At 47.9% G+C, this 17,384-nt stretch overlaps 2 protein-coding genes across 4 annotated transcripts in view; both read right to left on the bottom strand.

Annotated features, from left to right (window-relative positions):
- ADAP1 (ArfGAP with dual PH domains 1) overlaps positions 1-8,916 on the bottom strand; it is a 67,915-nt gene extending 58,999 nt beyond the window's left edge. Inside the window, exon 1 of one of the 2 annotated variants that reach the window (XM_032983698.2) lies at positions 8,897-8,916. Coding sequence is in view for 1 of the 2 variants with exons in the window: in XM_032983697.2 (XP_032839588.2) it covers positions 2,325-2,409 (85 nt within the window). In the remaining variant the exon portion in view is untranslated. Of the gene's footprint in view, positions 1-2,324; positions 2,634-8,896 lie in introns of those variants that run through there. The other variant, XM_032983697.2, reaches the window with a different exon arrangement.
- Positions 8,917-14,813: 5,897 nt separating this feature from the next.
- On the bottom strand, positions 14,814-17,384 carry LOC116959377 (cytochrome c oxidase assembly protein COX19). Of its 2 annotated transcripts, XM_042798887.1 has the most exons (4): positions 17,185-17,384; positions 16,942-17,053; positions 15,958-16,071; positions 14,814-15,768 (listed from the first exon to the last, which is right to left on the bottom strand). In XM_042798887.1, exons 1-3 carry the CDS (start codon positions 17,264-17,266, stop codon positions 15,984-15,986), a joined length of 282 nt encoding a protein of 93 aa, XP_042654821.1. In that variant the 5' UTR covers positions 17,267-17,384; the 3' UTR covers positions 14,814-15,768; positions 15,958-15,983. The 2 variants fall into 2 exon arrangements, with proteins under 2 accessions (XP_042654821.1, XP_042654820.1); XM_042798886.1 differs by having other exon boundaries at positions 14,814-16,071; positions 17,185-17,383.

The raw sequence follows: 17,384 nt of genomic DNA, 5'->3' as shown, positions 1-17,384 counted from the left end.
GATTTTTCTCGTGTTATATTCGTGACCCAATCTATTCTTTTTTATCAGCATCCCTGAGCAAAATACCCACTTCTTACCAAGGACCCTGTATTAACTGTGGATCTCAGGGAGAGGAACACACCCACCTAAGAAGCAGCAATAATAAATCAGGGATTCTGACCTTTCTCTTACCCCCAGCTGTACCAGATCAGCACTATGATGATACACACATGTGGGAAATCACAAGTACACCCTGCTTTCCTTATCTTCTGTTCATTCCCCACCCTCCCTTCTTTCATTCTCACTTTTTCTGCTTTGTTGCTTTTCCAGCATTTAGCTGTCCGTCCAGTTCCACCTGTCACCTTTATCTTTCTGTGCATCCCACTTCTCAGCAAAGAACACACTTGCACCCCATTCTGAGGGCTCTCTGGAGGCTTACCCTGCATTATCTCATACCCAGAAAGGCCTGGCCTGCCACACCTGCCCAGGATGAATAACAGAATTCAGCCTGAATATTTTCTGTATTATCTACAGACACAAGTTATGTGTCTTAACTTATGTTAAGCAGCCCAGGGCATCTCAAGTTTATCCTCACTCCCAGGTAGACAAGCATATTACAGCACCATGAGTAGCTCTCATTTGCCAAAGAAACTGAAGCAAAGTGATCACTAAAGAAATTGGGTTGACGAACAGAGATCCAGTCCCAGGGAAGTAATGCTGTGACAGTTCAGAAGAGAGGCTGGATGGTATGAATATAGCACATCTTGTGTTACAAAAGACACTGGCCCAAATTCTCCTCTCAGAGTTTCACATTCACCAAGACATCTCTGCATGCAAATGTCACCAAAAGCAAAATACAGTTTTGTTGTTTTACAAGCCCATTTGAAGCCTTTAAAAACAACCCTCTTTCCCTGCCATGAACTATTTTACTGACCTACAGCTTCATCTCCATTCTGCTGATGCTGAGAAACTTCCCATTTTGCAGAGGGGCTTTATATCACACACAGAGCAAGGGAGAATTACCCCATGGATCTGAATGGCCCAAGCTTGTAAGGTCTTCTCTGGGAAGGGGTAATTTATGCAGACACCTATTCGGTGAGCCCAAGCTCAATAAGATACCTCAAAGGTGGGTTGGTACACTTAGACAGTAACACCCGCCAGGAGATGGGCAGGAGGAGGCAGAGCAGTGCAGCGCTGCAAATCTGTTCGCACTATGCAGAAAGTTCTTTGTCCTTTCCAGCCAGGTAGCGGGGGACACAATGCATCCAAAAGTGAACTGCAGTGTCCTGAGATGTAGATTAGGGACATAAAACCATTGGTAATAGTACGAGCTAGATGGTGGTATCCAATAATCTTGAAATCCTAAATAAATCAATAGCTGGAAATATAAGGTTCTGCTGAAGTGTTGGGTTTTCTTTAACCTATAGAATGACAGGCTGAAAAGGACATCCTTTCTCTATACCTCTTCAGAGCCATCCTGCCCAAGCTAATGCAAATTTAGGTGTTTCTATATAGTTGTTTTTGGTTTTTTTTAAAAGACTTACTTGCCATGCAATTTTCTAAGATGCTTCTCAAAGGCAAGTCCCACCACACCATGCAGACCCTACTCAACAAGAGCAAAGGCTCTCCCATGCTCACATCCCGACCACAACAATTCACCATCCAAAGGGCAAGGAAGATGCTCCTAGCTCAGATTTTCTCCCCTCTGCCCACCAAGAGGACTAGGGACATTTCGGCCCCGTCCTCTGCGCGGTGCAAAGCAGTGCGCAAGGCCGGTGCCCATCGATGGCTCCGCTGGTCAAAGGTTGGTGGGCAGGATGCCCAGGGCAGTGCCTCTGGTTCCCCTCTGTTTGCTCACGGGTAGGGCAGGAACAGCGCTGTTCGCCAGGGGACACGGAGGACAAGCCGCCTCCAGTAGCTCCGGGCACCCCGCCGGGCACAGCCCCCAGCCGCCCGGTTACCGACACCGGGGCTGCACTGCAGACCGCGGGGACCCGCCGGGGATGACATCAGCGCTGCCACGGCCGGGCGAGGGGCCGGGCTGGGAGGGAGAGAAGGAGGGATGGGGCGATAGCTCAGCCGGGGCTGCTCCGCGGGTACCGCGACAGCGCATCCCCATCCCTCCCCCCTTCCCCGGAGCATCCCCGCTGCATCCCCTCCCCCGGGGGGATTGGGTGGTGGCGGGGGTGGTCGGGTCACCCCTCGGCGTGGCGCAGCCGTGCCCGGAGAGGGCAGAACCCCCCCCCCCCCCACCCCGCCGCTGCCTCCGTTCCGAGCCGTTCCGTTCCGTTCCGTGCGGGCAGGTGCGGCCGCCGCCCGCTCCCCCCGCCTCGCCCTGCCCTTACCCGGGGCGGCGCAGTCGGCGCACGCCGCGTTGCCCGGCCGCTGGAGCAGCTCCACCAGCGCTTTCCTGCTCCTCTCCTTCGCCATGGGGGCGGCGGGCGGTGCGGGGCTCCCCTCGGCTACGCCAGGTTCATGGCGCGGGGCGGGGGCCGCTGGCGAGGCTGCTCCATGCGGCCCCGCTCGCCCCCGCCAAGGTGAACGCCTCCGATAAGTAAAACCGCAAAGGTTTTACTGCCCCGGCCGCCTCCTCGCTCCGCCGCTACCGGAGCCGGAGCTGGAGCCGGAGCCGCCCGCCCGGGCACGGCGCCGGTTCCGCCTTCCGCCGGGCCCCGGGGGGGGGGGGGGGGGGGGCTGGCGGCTCCCTGCGCCGCTCGCCCGCGACCTCCAGCGGCCGCTCGTCGTCGGGCTCCCCCCGTCCACCGTCGGGGGGTCCCCCACTCTCAGGGCACCCCAGCCCCTCCCCGGGTGTCCCCGGCGCTCCCCAGCGGTCCTTCCCCAGGTTTAACTCGGGGCTGCCCGGCGAGGGGATGCGCTCGCTCCCGGGGGTGGGAGCTGCCGTGGCAGCGGGGAGGGTGGGGGACAGGAGTCTTCGTGTGGGGGAGGTTGGGGCTCACAGCACCCCAGCCTTCACTGGGTGAGGCCTCAGCGCTCGAGCACCTCAGCAGGTTCACGAGCAGTGCTTTTGTGGCGCCTCCTTAACGTTAGCATCTTTTGGGGGGGTCTTCATAAACATTTAACTGGTATCCACGTGCACTCCAAAATGCTCCTCCTTCACCGCTGCCCTTCCAAGTGCACATCACCACCACCTCTCATGTCTGCGCCTTGGCAGGCTTGTCCTCCAAGCATCTTCCTGTTTTTTTCACACCCCTCCATGGTGTCAAGGAAGTATCAGGGGAGAAAACACCCCTGGGGCAAGGTCACAGCTTCCCTGTGTCATCAGGGCGGTGTTGCTGAGACCAAGGGCTGCAGCTGCTGGTGCATCTTGTGTCACCTACAGGGGCAAGGCTCCTGTCCTTGCTTTACCAGCTAAGGACTAGAAGGTGACTCGGGGTGATATGGGAAGTCTTTGGTCAAGGAGGGGGTGCAGAGCTGTGCCTTGTAGGCTGCTGCCTTAACTAACCCCTGCTGAGACCTCCCTCTCAAGTATGGGTCACAGGCATCTGCGATGCTGCTATGGCTTATTTGTGGTTCATACAGCTCTGCTTATAGAAACGTTTTTGGTTTTGCAAAGCAAGTCCCCCATTCAAACGGTCCATCTTTGCTTCCTCCAACAAAGCAGAGCACCCACCCTCCTGCAAAGCTCAGCTCACACTTCATGCTCCCCACGAGGGTCAGGGTGCTCACGAGTGTCTGCAGGAGGAAGGTACCAGTAGCTCCTGGAAAACTTCCACAAGCAAATTACCGTCTTGGTCCTGCGAATGTACGTGGCTGTGAGCAGGTTTCAGGGAACACTTTGTGGGGGAAAATAGCATATACCCTTAAATACAGACAGAATTACGGCCTGGTGCATTTACAATGTCCCCCTTGCCTAGAACATGTTTTCCTATGTGACCTTTGCATTTGTGCTCTCAGACAGGTGACTATAACCGAGTTGATTTTTGACTGTTTTAAACTGATATTGGCCTGTTCCTTGCTGACTCTATGCAGCATTACACATCATGCTGGGGTTTGCTGGTTTTACACAGGTAGGCTGATAATGTCTGAAAACTCATTCCCACGCTAACCAAAGGCATAATCCCACACACGGGCCTTTTGCAGAGAAGTTGAGCTGCTGTATCCAGATCTCCACCTTCTTCAAGCCCCAAGTCATTAATACTAACCTGGAGCAGAGCACTGACTTCTAACATCCACTGAGTAAAACCAGCTCCAGTATCTTAGCTCTCATCCTCCATACCCATGCCATATTCCAGCTTGTCAGTGTAAATGCTTACTGGATCAGAGCTTTACCTAAGTCCAAGGTATGTTAGGTTTTCATTTGAACTCTGGCTTTTCCAGAATATGCAATTGCTGAATTCCTCATGCGATAGCCAGGATTCTGCACATCACCATGAACTTACCGAGGGCAGGGACTGGGAGGAGGAAGGGGGATTGGTTAAGTCTCTGTTTAGCTTTCCATTAAGACTTATTGATTCTCTTAATTTTTTGTTCTCCTGGTTGCTAGGCAATCCCTCTCTCTCCTCCGCATGCTGGAAGCCAGGGCTACAGACATAAATTTATATCTTGTAATAAAATCAGATATAACAGAGCCTGTTGTCAATGATGAGAGGGAAGTAAAGGACAGGCAGAGCAGGAGAACAGGGCCAGCAAGGGTTGATCAACAGTGGTCCTCAGCATTTAAGTACCATCCCAATTACTCCAGACTTCACACTGGGAAACAAACAGCCCATGCAGGTGGAGGGGACGTGGAGAAAAAAGGGAGAAAAGTTCAAACTAAATGAGCCAAAATTGAAGATAAACTTTCATTCGGCGGAAAATCAAAGGCTCAATCCAATCTCAAATATACAAGAGTATCTCCATAGAATTACTCCTGATTTATCCAAGGCCAAGAGGCTGGGTATGGCTCCAGTGTTGATCCAGGGATGCTCTCCTGATGGTCATTGGCTCCTAAGGACTGTGATTCCTGGCATAGAGCAGGGACATCCCAGATCTCACCATCCCGCACAGGGCGAAGGACGAAGGTTGCCCTGGCAGGGCCAGTAGAGGCTCCCGGGAGGCTGATGGGCATCACTGCTTGGGTTTGTCCATGTCAGACTGCTCCTGTCTGTGCCTGCAGGAGCTGACACCTTGTCTGAGCTTTTTCCCCACATTTTGCCTGTGGGTACAACCTGTCAGGGAACACTTAATGAATTTGCTCCTACTTCTCACAAAGTCTCTGGCCAAACTCCCTGGAGACTGGTTGTCACTGTCAATATATCACCCTCATTCACATGCTTTCTGTCTCTCCACTGCTAAGTGCCTTGTTAAGTCTGATATAAATTTATATACATATGTATATAAATACGTACATATTTATGTGTAAAATGTGTTTGTTTGTAAACACACACACTTTTAACTCAGTCTTTTCTAAATCACAAGGTTGTTGCCTTAGAAACGGACATTATTAATGTGATCTCCCCAGGTGCTAAGCTCAGTGGCAGCAAGGGCAACCTCTGGAAATGCCAGACTCTGAGGTCAGGGCAAAGGATGCTCAGAAATTCCTGGAAACCTTTTCATCATCTTTGTGGTGACACCCTGGAAAGGCACAGACATAACTATACCTTCTCCTTACCCTTCCACATTAGCTCCTTTCACACTGAGACTGCCTTGTTTTGTTAGGAAAGAACTGTTTACACTGTTTTTTAGTTAATTTTGCAGCCCCAGACCTGAAATGGCTAAATCAATGTCACAACCATACAAGTAAAAGGGTGTTAAACTCAACCCCTTATGTGACCCAGCAGCGCATTCACAGCATAATGTGGGGAAGCATTACAAATTCCTGTGTGAACAGCAAACCTTAACAGAAATATCAATAATTCATGCCACTGCAACTGCATTCAAGCAAAACTCTCTGGAGGAGTTGACACACCAGGCTGGATCCCTTAGGCTTCCTCAGCACCACAGGGGAGGCAGCTCTTGCAGCTGGAGGTCTGTGTGAACAAGCCATAGCACTAGCCACCCGCACCTATGCTAAGGCAGCTAGTTTCCGCTGCAGTATGGTTTCCTGTTCAATAGGAAAAAAAAAAAAAAAAATCAAAACAACAGAAAAAAAAATCAACCAAAAAACTGAAATCCTAGAAATTCTTCTTAAAAAAAAAATATATTTTCTGGGTTATCCAGTTAAATTAAGAGTGGCTATAGCTGGGAGAGAGGAATGCCATGGAGCAGAGAGCTCAGACCAGGGCAATTAAAAACTCTTGAACTGAAAATCCAATACTTGATGCCAACTTTCTCTGATTTTGAGCAAATTGCTTTATGGACCCTGTGGGATTTTTCTCCTGTAGAACAGGGAAAAGAACACTCATTGCATCTGCATGGTTAGGACGTGTTGGTCAAGTTGAAGAGGATGTTGCAAGAGAAAATGATGTGGGGGTGCAGAAATAACAGACTGAAGTCCTATGTCTGCAGAGCTGCTCTGCACCTGCACCGGCCCTCAAAGAAGAAAAGGCATTGTGCAACTCAAAGTGCCTCACTGCAGAGCAATTTGCAGATCAGGGTTTCATTATATTTGCATAGTGGTTAACTCTGTTGCAAATCTCAGTGTCACCAGTGTGAAAAAAAGGAGATTCCTTTATTTCCATGATTTAATAGCCGTGCAGGTAACATCATGCACACCATGCCATGGAGATCCTCTGTGAGGGAGAAGAAATGGGGAGAATGAGGACAAGAAGGGGGTGCAGAGCAAAATCTCTCTGATGATTGACTTGAACACCATTTTTTTAGGCTTCTGCAACACCCTGGAGCTGAGAACCGCTCTCACAGCTATACCACAACAAAAAGGAAAGTAGCTCTGACCACTTTTCTGGGTCTGCCCATCATGTGCTCAGGACATCTTTTCTGATTCTTCTCCACCCACGGTCTGGCCAGGCCCGCTGTAGCGATGGGCTGGTTTGGGAATCGGTATATGGTCACAGTGGCTGCTTAGTCACTCTGACAGGGTGGTCGGGAGCCAAGAGACAGCCTAGAGAGCAAGGGGGTAATTGATAGCTTGAGGATGTTGGGTATATGTACATCTGCTCTAGAGTACACAGGGAAATCTCAATGCAAGAAAAACTGCACTGCAACAGTCCTGTTGCTGCTGTATTGAATCCATTTCATGCAATGTAAAATATGACGTGGAGGGGGCAGCTGGGGGAATGGCTCCATGGCAGCTACCAGGCATCTGACTGGAGCTATACTGATTTCTATAGCCTAATGATGGGTTCTTTTCTGCTCTCAGAGAAGATGAAATTAGACCAATGAAGTCAATAATTCACCTACACTAATGTTAGACCACTGTTTTTAGCATTATTCCTGATTTATACTAATTAAAAGGCTTAGGCCTAGGGAAGCTTTGTATGGCGAAAACCAACATATATATGAAGAGATACATATGTCAGGGTATCAGCTCCAAGAAAAGCCAAAGTGATTATTCAGAGCAGGCCATCATCAATTCAGTCTGAGTCAGAGACAGCAGCAGGACAGGTTCGACGTGCAAACTGCAGGGCAAGCACTTACCATGGAAATTGCTTTTGCTCAATTCCAATAATTTAATCTCTTCCTGGCTCAAATGGCTCATCTTTCCAGGAACAGCTTGGAGACATTCAAGTAGGAGACTGGACTGCACGATGTCCCGTTGCAGGGTGGAGATGGAAGTTGTCCAGCCAACTCCTGCCTACTCTGGGGACCCTGGGAACCCGTGGCTGCTCCTGCCAAGGACCCAGTGCCAAGAGGGTGATGGGGATGCTGTAGGCAGGACCACAGGGCAGAGAGCAAGGGGCTGAAGCCCAACACATAACTTCTGGTCTGGAAGTCCCTGCAGCAGAGCTCAAGTCCCTCAGAAAGAAGACAAGCCTTTTTAAAAGGACACAGACAAAAAAAGAAAATGGTGCAATTATAGGTCCCAGCGATTGGTCTCGTATCACGGACTGCTGCCTTCAGCTGCTCGGCCAGCTCAAACATCTGAGACCACATCACTTTCTGTAACGTTGCTCAGCTGTGATTTGAATAAAGCATTAGATGGAAATAAAGCTGTGGGTTTTCTCTAGAAAGAGATTAGAAATGATGGCCTGAAGGAAGCTGCTGAACAGCTGGAGATGGTAATTGAGCCTCCCTCCAATTAACTTTGTCCACAGAAAGTTGAGGACCATGTCCTATCCTTCCTCTGGCTGCTGATAGGATTGTTTGGATGTCACTGCATGCCTCTTACAAGCTCCCACACCATTGAGATACAGAGCATGCTGCTCACTTATTTGTTTATTTCAATATGCTTTGCCAAAGAAAAATCAGCAAAGAATTAATTAACAGCAATTATTTCTAGCAACAACAGAGCAGCCCTGCTCCAGAAGCCATGAAAACAACATCATGAGACCCCTGTGGCTGAAAGCCCTCTATAGACAGGTGCAAAAATAAACAATTTTATGGCAGGCTATAAAAGGAGCCCAAGCCAGGTTGGGAAATGGCAGGAGAACAGCCATTTTGATGGCTGAGTCGGAGCAGCCACCCAGGTGACTTTTGTGAAGGATCTTTAATAAACAAACCAGAGCAGAAGCACCAAGCTGAGTCAAAGGACCAGCAGGACCAGGTTATTGCTGCAATAGAGGGTTTACTATACCCGTCACTCTGTGTTATTAGTGCTGCTAAAGTGATTTACTGTCCAAGTCAGTCCAAACGATTAGAGCTGTGATCTAAAGTACTAGCCAGCTCCAGTTTCAGTGATAAACATCACCCCCCCCTGCCTATTGCTTGCTAAAATAAGCTGAAATAAAGCCATCAATCCAGACATCTCTCTGCTCAAATGAGTCCTTCTAGCTGGCACCACTGCACCTGCGAGTCTCCTGCCGCGCACGCTGAAAGGACGGAGGTAGATGCTCCAGACATGGTGTCATTTTTCACCCACCTGGTTCTTTTTCAGCAGCTGGTGAACTCAGCATTTCTGTTGTCCCTCTGATCAGGTCTTGCACATCTATCACCAAAGCCCTGCAGTGACCTGGTTCCTGTTACATCTCTGTGCTGCACATGCCCACACTGAGCACTTCCCTGTGCCAGGAGGCCAGGATGCATCTCCTGCCAGAGATGTTCACCTCCCTGCTCTGTCCTGCTAGGTGGCAGTGGACAGTCCCTCTTCTCCACTGGACTCAGCAGCACAGTTTGGGGAGGGGGGGGGGAACTAAACCAAAACCCACATTCCGCTCACCTGTACCATTCACACTGATGTCTGTGCTCACAGCCTGTTAACACCTGATCCGTGGCACTGCCTGGGCTTCTCCCATACAGATACCTGTCTGGCATTGGGCTGCATGGACCCAGTACCCACATACCTATAGATCAGACAGAAATTCAAATGCACAGAGAGAGGGGGACAGATTTATGCTGCCTTAGCAACAGCTCCAAGCACACACACACACGCCGGATATGTGCCAAACACCAGGCACACCCTGGAGTGTGTGCTCTGGAAGGGCTGGGTCACAGTGATGGGTTGTAAGGATGAGGGGTTAAAAACAGCCCGCTAAATCCATGGGTTAAAGTCAGCACAGTGTAACTCCCACATCCATGTTAAAGAGCAAGAGCCGAGGGAGGCAGCCCCAGCTATGAAAGCAACCAGCCTCATTACGCCCCAGGGCTTTCCTATTTGGTATTTGTTCATGGGGATGTGAAGGCTCATTTATCAATGGGGGGTCTTGGTCCTGCTTCGTTCAGCATCCTGAATTACCAGCAATTTTCTCAGCACTGATCTGATCCGCAGCTTCTGTACAATTCCTGAGTGGCAGTGGGCATTTTTTTCCCATTTGGGTCTGCCTGCCCCAAACTGCCTTCTTCACTGTGGTGAAATCCTTTTGACCACCCAGCAAGCCATGCTACCATGGGGCTGTCAGAGCAACCCAGAAGGAAAAGCGCTCTGTAGACTGGCAGCAGATTGCTCCTCTAAGCAGGCTGCAGCACACAGTATCACATCAAATCCTCAGGGCAGTCCTGGTGTCCCAGATTCTGTAGTGTTATCACTGTCCTCCTTTGTCTACTAAGGAGAAATTCAGTGCTTCCAAAACCTGCTAAAACCCAGGACATTGTCTGAGAAGAGAGAAATGTAAATTGAGCAAACAAAACTGGGCTTGACTCCCTTGCAGAGCACCTCCCCCATGCAACTGCCTTCCCACATGCTATCCTTGATTAGCAGCTTTGAAAGCAAGATCAGAACCAGGTGTGTTAGCCAGTTCTTGCTGAGCAGGGGTTACTAGCAATGAGGAAACTAGAAAACCTCCAGAAATCAGAGCTGTAAACTCCTAGAAAGTCACTAAAATAGTCAAAGGACTCAGTTGCCCAAAGGGGCTGCAGGAGCACCCCCCACTGCCTACTTTTTAAAACCATCAAGGTGAAGTTAAAAGCCTGGGTCGTTCCAGGTAGTCTCCTTGATTTCTTCACCCCCCTGCTCTCTTTTTGCAAGGCTGCTTTCCACCAGTGTTCCTATCAGAGTTTGACATAATTCATAAGGACCTGAACAGAAAAGCATCTACAATACTGGGTGGTTTAAGGTATTGCTCATCACCAGGCAGCAGCACACACAGCCAGATGGACCACAACATCCTTCCCACATTAGTGGGAACCTACCTTACTCTGTGTGGGAGCTGGGAAAGACTACTTGTGCAAACAGCTACATGTCCCACCAGAGGCGGGGAAGCATGGGACAGTAAAGGCTGGATTCAGCCACATTTGGCCAGGTGCACCAGATTTGATGCACCTGAAATGTTTGACACTCACAGAGATAACTTCAGCTTTTGTTGGGCTATACAGAGAATGCCAGTCTTGTCTGGGGTGTTTTTCATCCAGCCGAGCCCAAGAGGAACCAGCAAGCGTAAGACTGATGCACCCACTAATGCAAGTCCCAACATTGCCTGGAATAATAGGAATAAACAATCCAGTGGTGAAACAGTCTGTGTAGTGCTTGAGAGAGAGCACAAGCATCAGTATCTCTGGGAAGAGCCATAAAAACCCATCCCTGTATCATCATCAGTCCCAGGAAACAAAAAACAAACAAACAAACAAATGCATCAAGGTCTATCAAGTCCTCTGCACACACACATTGGACTTCTAGGTGCCTTTCTATGAAGCTCCTATTTTGAGCAGTGATCAATTTTGCATTTCAAGCCATATGGCACCTTCATTCCAAAAGGAAGGCATTTTGTCTTGAAATCTGTAAGCTAGAAAATCTGCTGCATCCTGACGGAAATGCAGCATCACCAGCTATTCACAGAAGCAGAATCATTAAGAGAAAAAAGAAAACCAGGATAACACAAACCAGACATCCAACTTCCACTGAAATACCCTGGAAGGGAAAATGGACCCTTGCATGTGCTCTTCCAAACAGTCTTGTTTTAATTAATCTGAGTTAGAGCTTTGATTTTTGTAGGAAACCTGACACAATATGCAACATTCCCAATTGAGCAGAATCTTCTCCAGGCAAAAAAGTAACTCAAGTCCTCTGGGGTCATTGGATATGCTACCAGAAATGATGGCATTGAGCCTACAGCAACAAGTGATTCTAGAAGACTCTTCTTATAGGAGACCAAGCTGCTCCTTCTCCCATAGACTCGTATACCCCAGGTTTAGTTCCAGCAGCCTAGTGGAAATGGCACTGCCTCCCAGTGCTCTCCAGGCCTACTTGGACTGAAATAACAACAGTGTGAAATTCAAAAGGTGCTCTAACTGATCTAGTTCCTTCGCACTCTTGGCACTGGTCAGGCCAAACCCACAAAAGCATCAGTAAGTTATTTCAATTGCTGCCACAAAGGGTAATTAATCATCAGCAAAGGCCAGCAACTTGGTAGTCTCCAAAGGAAACCAAGTGGGTGACAACTTACCATAACCGTGTGATGCCCAGCCGCGAGGACTTCCGTGGCCTTGAATCAGGCAGGACAAACTGGGGAGAACGCTTTGAAAGAGGACCAAATGTGAAAATCAGCTGGCTACCCCATTGCCTGCCTGTGCACAACCCCCAAAACAATCACTTTACAGGTGCTGACAGACACAACCTTTCTGCTATGCCAGGTATACATATATCTGCCACACTTCCAGGTGGCAGATGCAGCAACAGTCCTTCCTTAGTATAGAGGCACAGGCTCACTGTGCTCCTATAAAGCACTTTGGACCATGGCCCACTTCCAGCACAAGCACAGGAGGCTCTCTGTGTAGGCTTTTCTGTGAAAGAATACCCAGAGCTTAGGAAATATTTATTAAATCATTTCTTCCTTGTTCTGCAGGTCATTGCAGTTGTTTGGAGACATACACCTAGAGTTCAAGGTCTCCCAGAAAGACATAACAGTTGGCTTGCAGCAATGTTCTCCCTGTAAATAGCTGTGGTGATCAAGTCTAAGCTCTTTGCGGTTGAATGGGTTCTAATCTAAGCAAAGGAAGGGGGAATGTGTGGGCAAGGCTCTCCTAAGTGCCAACATGCAAAGCTCTGCTGACCCGGAGCCCTCCGGGGACTCCCTGGGCCAGGATCCCAAGCAGCAGCGTGCCTGGGGTTAGGCTGTAAACCAGGCTTTGCTGAAGAGAAGCTACAGGAAAGATGATTACAACGCCCTCACTTATCAGTTTTGATTATTGTGGTAACAGCTTACATAGTTCTTCACTCCAACACAGCCAACACTTCCTTCCTGCTTTGGGCTATCCCTTCCACACCTGTACAATCACATCCAGGCTGGCAGTATGTACATCAGTCCCAGCCCAACCTTGTTTCACAACCGCTTGCATTTCTCCAGCTCCCAGGGTCTGTCAGCAGGTGGTGCTTCGCGGCAGCGCTGGGCAGGCGGCACGCAGGCCGCCTGCTCACAGAAAGATTAATGCATTGGTGTGGGACAGCTCATCAACTCCAAACAGCTCCATAAAGAAATGGGTGCCCCTGACAAACCACCTCCCTCACGGGACACACGCCTTGGATTGGTGTTTAATAATTTTTTCTGCAACTTGGCATCAGGCTTCTGGAGAGGTTCCTCCTTGGTACAGGAAAGGTAACTACAGATTTACAGCTTTCCTTTGGCTTATATACTGCTGTAATTTTAAAGGAGCATAAACCAGGATCCCACAAGCAAGGTTAAAATAAAGAGGTTTATATGGAAAGGCTTTAACAATCTATATGTTGGTGGAAATAAATTGAAGAGCATTCTGGGACTCTTCCCCCAAATGACTCTGCTGCTGCAAAAACTTGTCCTATAGAGCAAGTTGGGAAAATTGTTTGACCCCAGGCTCAGCATTGATTAATGACTGGGTTTCCCACCACTCCTCAGTTGCATTAGATCTCAATCAAGATCAGGTGATGACCCTCACCAGCCTTGAACAAACCTTACAGCTCCATTAAACATATTCCCTTCTCCAGCTAATGCCTTACAGCCAGGAAGTATGTGCCCCTGCCAATTCCCTGAGTTCTCAGCTACCCACTCACAGCCCTCTTCTTGTCCTGGCATGAAGGGGACAGCACTGGGAAGCTGACTCACCGTGCTGGGAGGCAGGATGAAACATGCCCATGGATCTGGACAGGATAAAGATGTTATCTTCTTTCAATTTGGTGAAAAGTGCAAAACTCTCACCCCAGGTAACTCCATTAAGGTGGCAATTACTATTTCTGTAGTTATTTTGTGAAGGATGAAGCCTTCTCTGGCCGTTCTGGTGGCTCAGTCAGTCTGCGCTACGCAGGCTCCTGCTGGCTACGCTGCCGTTAACACTACAGGAGGACTCCAGGCCTACAAGTAGCACAGAGCACTGTTCACTTCAGCATGCCAGAAAGCTTTTTGAAACTGCCTTTTACCCCACCATCCCTCCTGCAGCAGGTCCAAAATTTGGGCCTTGGTCTCTATAAACAGAGTCCCCAGTGGTCCCTCCTTCAGTGTGCATTCTGAGACACTTCACTTAAATGGCAACTATCACTCCAGCTCAACAATCAAAACTCAATCACTCAAGACTTCAAAAGCTTCACCCCTATTACTCTGTAATAACCTGGAGGAAAGAGTTGGTATCAACTGTCTCAGGAAAAGCATGCACCTAACTCATGAAGTAACTGTTTGGACAAACAACAGTGCAGAGTTACATCCGAAAGATGAAACCACCACTGATAACAGCCCAGATTAGTCCACCACCACTGTCAGGTTCTTTCATACCTACCAGGGATTCACTTCACCTTGTAATATTCAGGGAGCACAGAAGCATGAAATTTGATTTCTTTCTTCTAAAGATGCTGGAGATTATTTTAATAATTCTTACTTAGATTACTGAAAGAAAGCTCTTGTTCAGTGATTTTATATGAAGTCTTTTAATATGTTTCAGCAATAAAATCTCTGCTTTCTTTTCTATAAATGTACTAATCTCACCAAAGGATATAATCTAAACAGTAGAATGAAATAGAATAAAAATATGCAGCAGCAAGCGAATATTCTTTTCAAACAGAAACCCGCTCTGAACTATGTGCAGTCTGTTCAATCAGATTAGACCTGAGCAACAATTTAAATCCCAGCTCCAACTATCAATATGAAGAGCAGAAAACGTTCTTTTACCCTTTCGTGGATCTCTGTGTGAAGATGCACAGTTGAGAGAAGCAGAATCAAAAGGAATAATAGCAGACAGCAGGAAAGGTGAGATATGTCAAACAAAGGACACCAAATAAAGGAGAAAGTGTAGGAGAACTGCCTTGGTAAACTCTGTGTATCACTATCTGCAGGCTCTGACCCTAAAGCTTGCTGTTTGAGAGCCAGATCCAGTGAACCATTTCTCTGTGTGTTAAAAAAAAAAAAGAAAAAAAAAAAAAACAGCAGGAGGGACAGGGCAGGAAATACAGTGGAAAACACATCCCACGGATTTACGAATTTATTGTCTGCTTGAAACATATTTCTAGGGGGTTAATAGGCCAAATTAATTCATAATGAGTTCAAACCAAAATAAGAAAGACTCATTTGCATTAGTACATGCAAGAGAAATATAACTGGGTCTGATAATTCATGGCTGAGTTACACAAACACCTATCAGGGATCTTAAAGACATACTTAGACCTGACTGCTTATCTACTGTATGGTCTGCTGCATTACCTTAATGTATGGGCTGCAGCTACGTGTTCTGGGAATAAATACTGTATTTCTGAGATAGTTAACTCTTGACATACCCTGGTTTTTAACATAAAACATTTGGTTTTAAAAGAATAAAATTGTCCAATCACATTTATATGTCCTTTTAGAGTTAGAACACAAATATATACCATTCCTGTCGCCATGCTGATTTTACCATGAAGATATTAAAAAAACATATGGCAGCTCTCCTTGGAGAAATGAATGTATTCCTAATGGAAGATTCCCAGTTAAATGATGAAATAGTTAGGTGAACACTGTTGGCATGGTAAATAAAAGCAGAATCACTACCTGCCTGCTGTCTGGAACTAGAAATACTCTCCCAACAACAATGAAGGTTAAGAGACTGAAAAAACCCCATCCCCAGTACCCAAGTATTTTCTATAGCAGAGTGAGATCACCCCAAAGATGGAGATTAATATCAGTATTTAATAAAAAGCAATTTTCAAGTACCACAACAGCTTTATTCCCACCTGACAAGTAACTGCTGTAAGCATATTAGTAATGACCACATAAGATTAATCTGTAGTTCAAGATCTACACAATAAAGGTTGGTGGGTTTTTTTCTGTCTTTTTAAAATAAGACTTCACTGTTCTTACAGAGGCATGGAGATCACCTCAGGCAATAATTGTTTTCTCCAGGTTCTTATGGATCTTTAAAAGTAGGCTAGAGAAATTTAAAGAAAAAAAGTTAATAAATACTTGAGGAAAGTCAAAGGCAGTACTTTTGCTCATTTTAAAAAAAGAAATCTTAAGAAAATTAAAACTCTGAAAAAAAGTTCCTTCAGTTAACACTTCCTATTGCAATACGAACAGAATGTACAATATGTACTACATTGACTTATGCTTTCCATACGTGAGGAGTAAAGTTGTCTGTCTTCATTACAACTTTTCAGGTTTTGCTTCTGATTGCTCATCTATCAGGTCTTTATATCCCAATTTTTCCAGTGGTTCGTTAGCCATAAGTTGCCTAAGTTAAAAACAAAACAACAAGAATGTTTTGTATAACACAGTCTATAACCAAGAGAATAGCAACATTTAGAGTAAACAGTGCTAGACAAAAGAAATCCCAGGTATCCACACCAAGCAACTGCTGCTTGGAAAAGCCTCTGAAACTTTTTGGGAAAGCAACATTCAGGGATACTTTTTTTTCTTAACAGTAGCTTTCCAATTAAATGTGTTGCTTCCTAATACTAGATATTGAATAAGAGTTCCCTCAGAAGCTGACCCGACTCTTGGTTATCTTTAATTTACAGACTGCATAAGAGCTTCCTAAAATTCTACCTGTGCCATTTACCAGATTTTTAAGTGAATGTGGTTTAGAACAGCATTTGTAGTGTCACTACACTTTGCTGTCGTGACCTTCAAACGGTTTTTGATTTGCAGCCTTCCTCACCACCAGCCCATGCAGCGTATGCAAGTGTCCTTGTATTCAAGTGCACTCTGTGCATTTCCCCGCCTCTGCCCTGAACAGAAAGCACTGCAAAGCAACACTGAAATGGAAACATCCCTGGAAAACCAACCATCAACACTTTTTTCACTTGAACTGCACAACAAGTTAAACTTTTAACCTGTAACCATAGATAGGGGGAAAAAAAAAAAAAAAACCTTCACATTGAGAAAGACGGCTGTGCACGGTGGAAGCTTGGCCGGCCTCGCAGTTACTCAGCCTTTCGGGCTGGGTATCTACACCACATCGAAAACATAAGGCAAGGAAACTGCTAAAGCCACAGAGGACACCTGCTTCTTGCAAGGACACGAGCTTTCCGCACGAACCCCTGCCCGCGGGGTCCGTTCCCCTCCCCGCCCGCCCGGGCCCCGCAGGCCGGGTGCCCCTTGCCTCTCCATACGGCACTCCAGGTAGGCCATGGCGCGCTGCCGGCAGGCCCCGCTCTCGTAGCCGCTGTCGCGGAGGCACTCCATGAACCGCTCCTTAAAGGCGCTGCACTCCCCTGAAAGAGAGCGAGGGCCGCGCTACCGCCGGGCTCGGGCAGCGCCCGCCGCGGCCCGCGGGGAGCTGAGGGGAACGGGGAGGCGCGGACCCGCGGTAGGCCGCGGGGAGGCCAGGCCCGCGTTACCGCACCGAAGTGATCCAGCGGGAAAGCGCCCTTGTCCGGCGGCCGCGGTGTGAAGCTTTTGCTGCTGAAGTTCATGGCGGTGGACATGTCGGCGGCGGGAGGACGGACGGACGGACAGACAAGCCGCAGGTCCCTCCAATCACACACTCGCCGCCTGGGGGGAGCCGAGCGCCGAGCGCATCGAGCGGGGGGCACGTGACTGCGG

This window comes from Tyto alba, unplaced genomic scaffold (assembly GCF_018691265.1).
Source record: "Tyto alba isolate M040663 unplaced genomic scaffold, T.alba_DEE_v4.0 Super-Scaffold_28, whole genome shotgun sequence".
Lineage (NCBI taxonomy): Eukaryota > Metazoa > Chordata > Aves > Strigiformes > Tytonidae > Tyto > Tyto alba.
The sequence above is the reverse complement of the archived record's forward strand: the minus strand, read 5'-3'. Positions and strand labels throughout refer to the sequence as shown.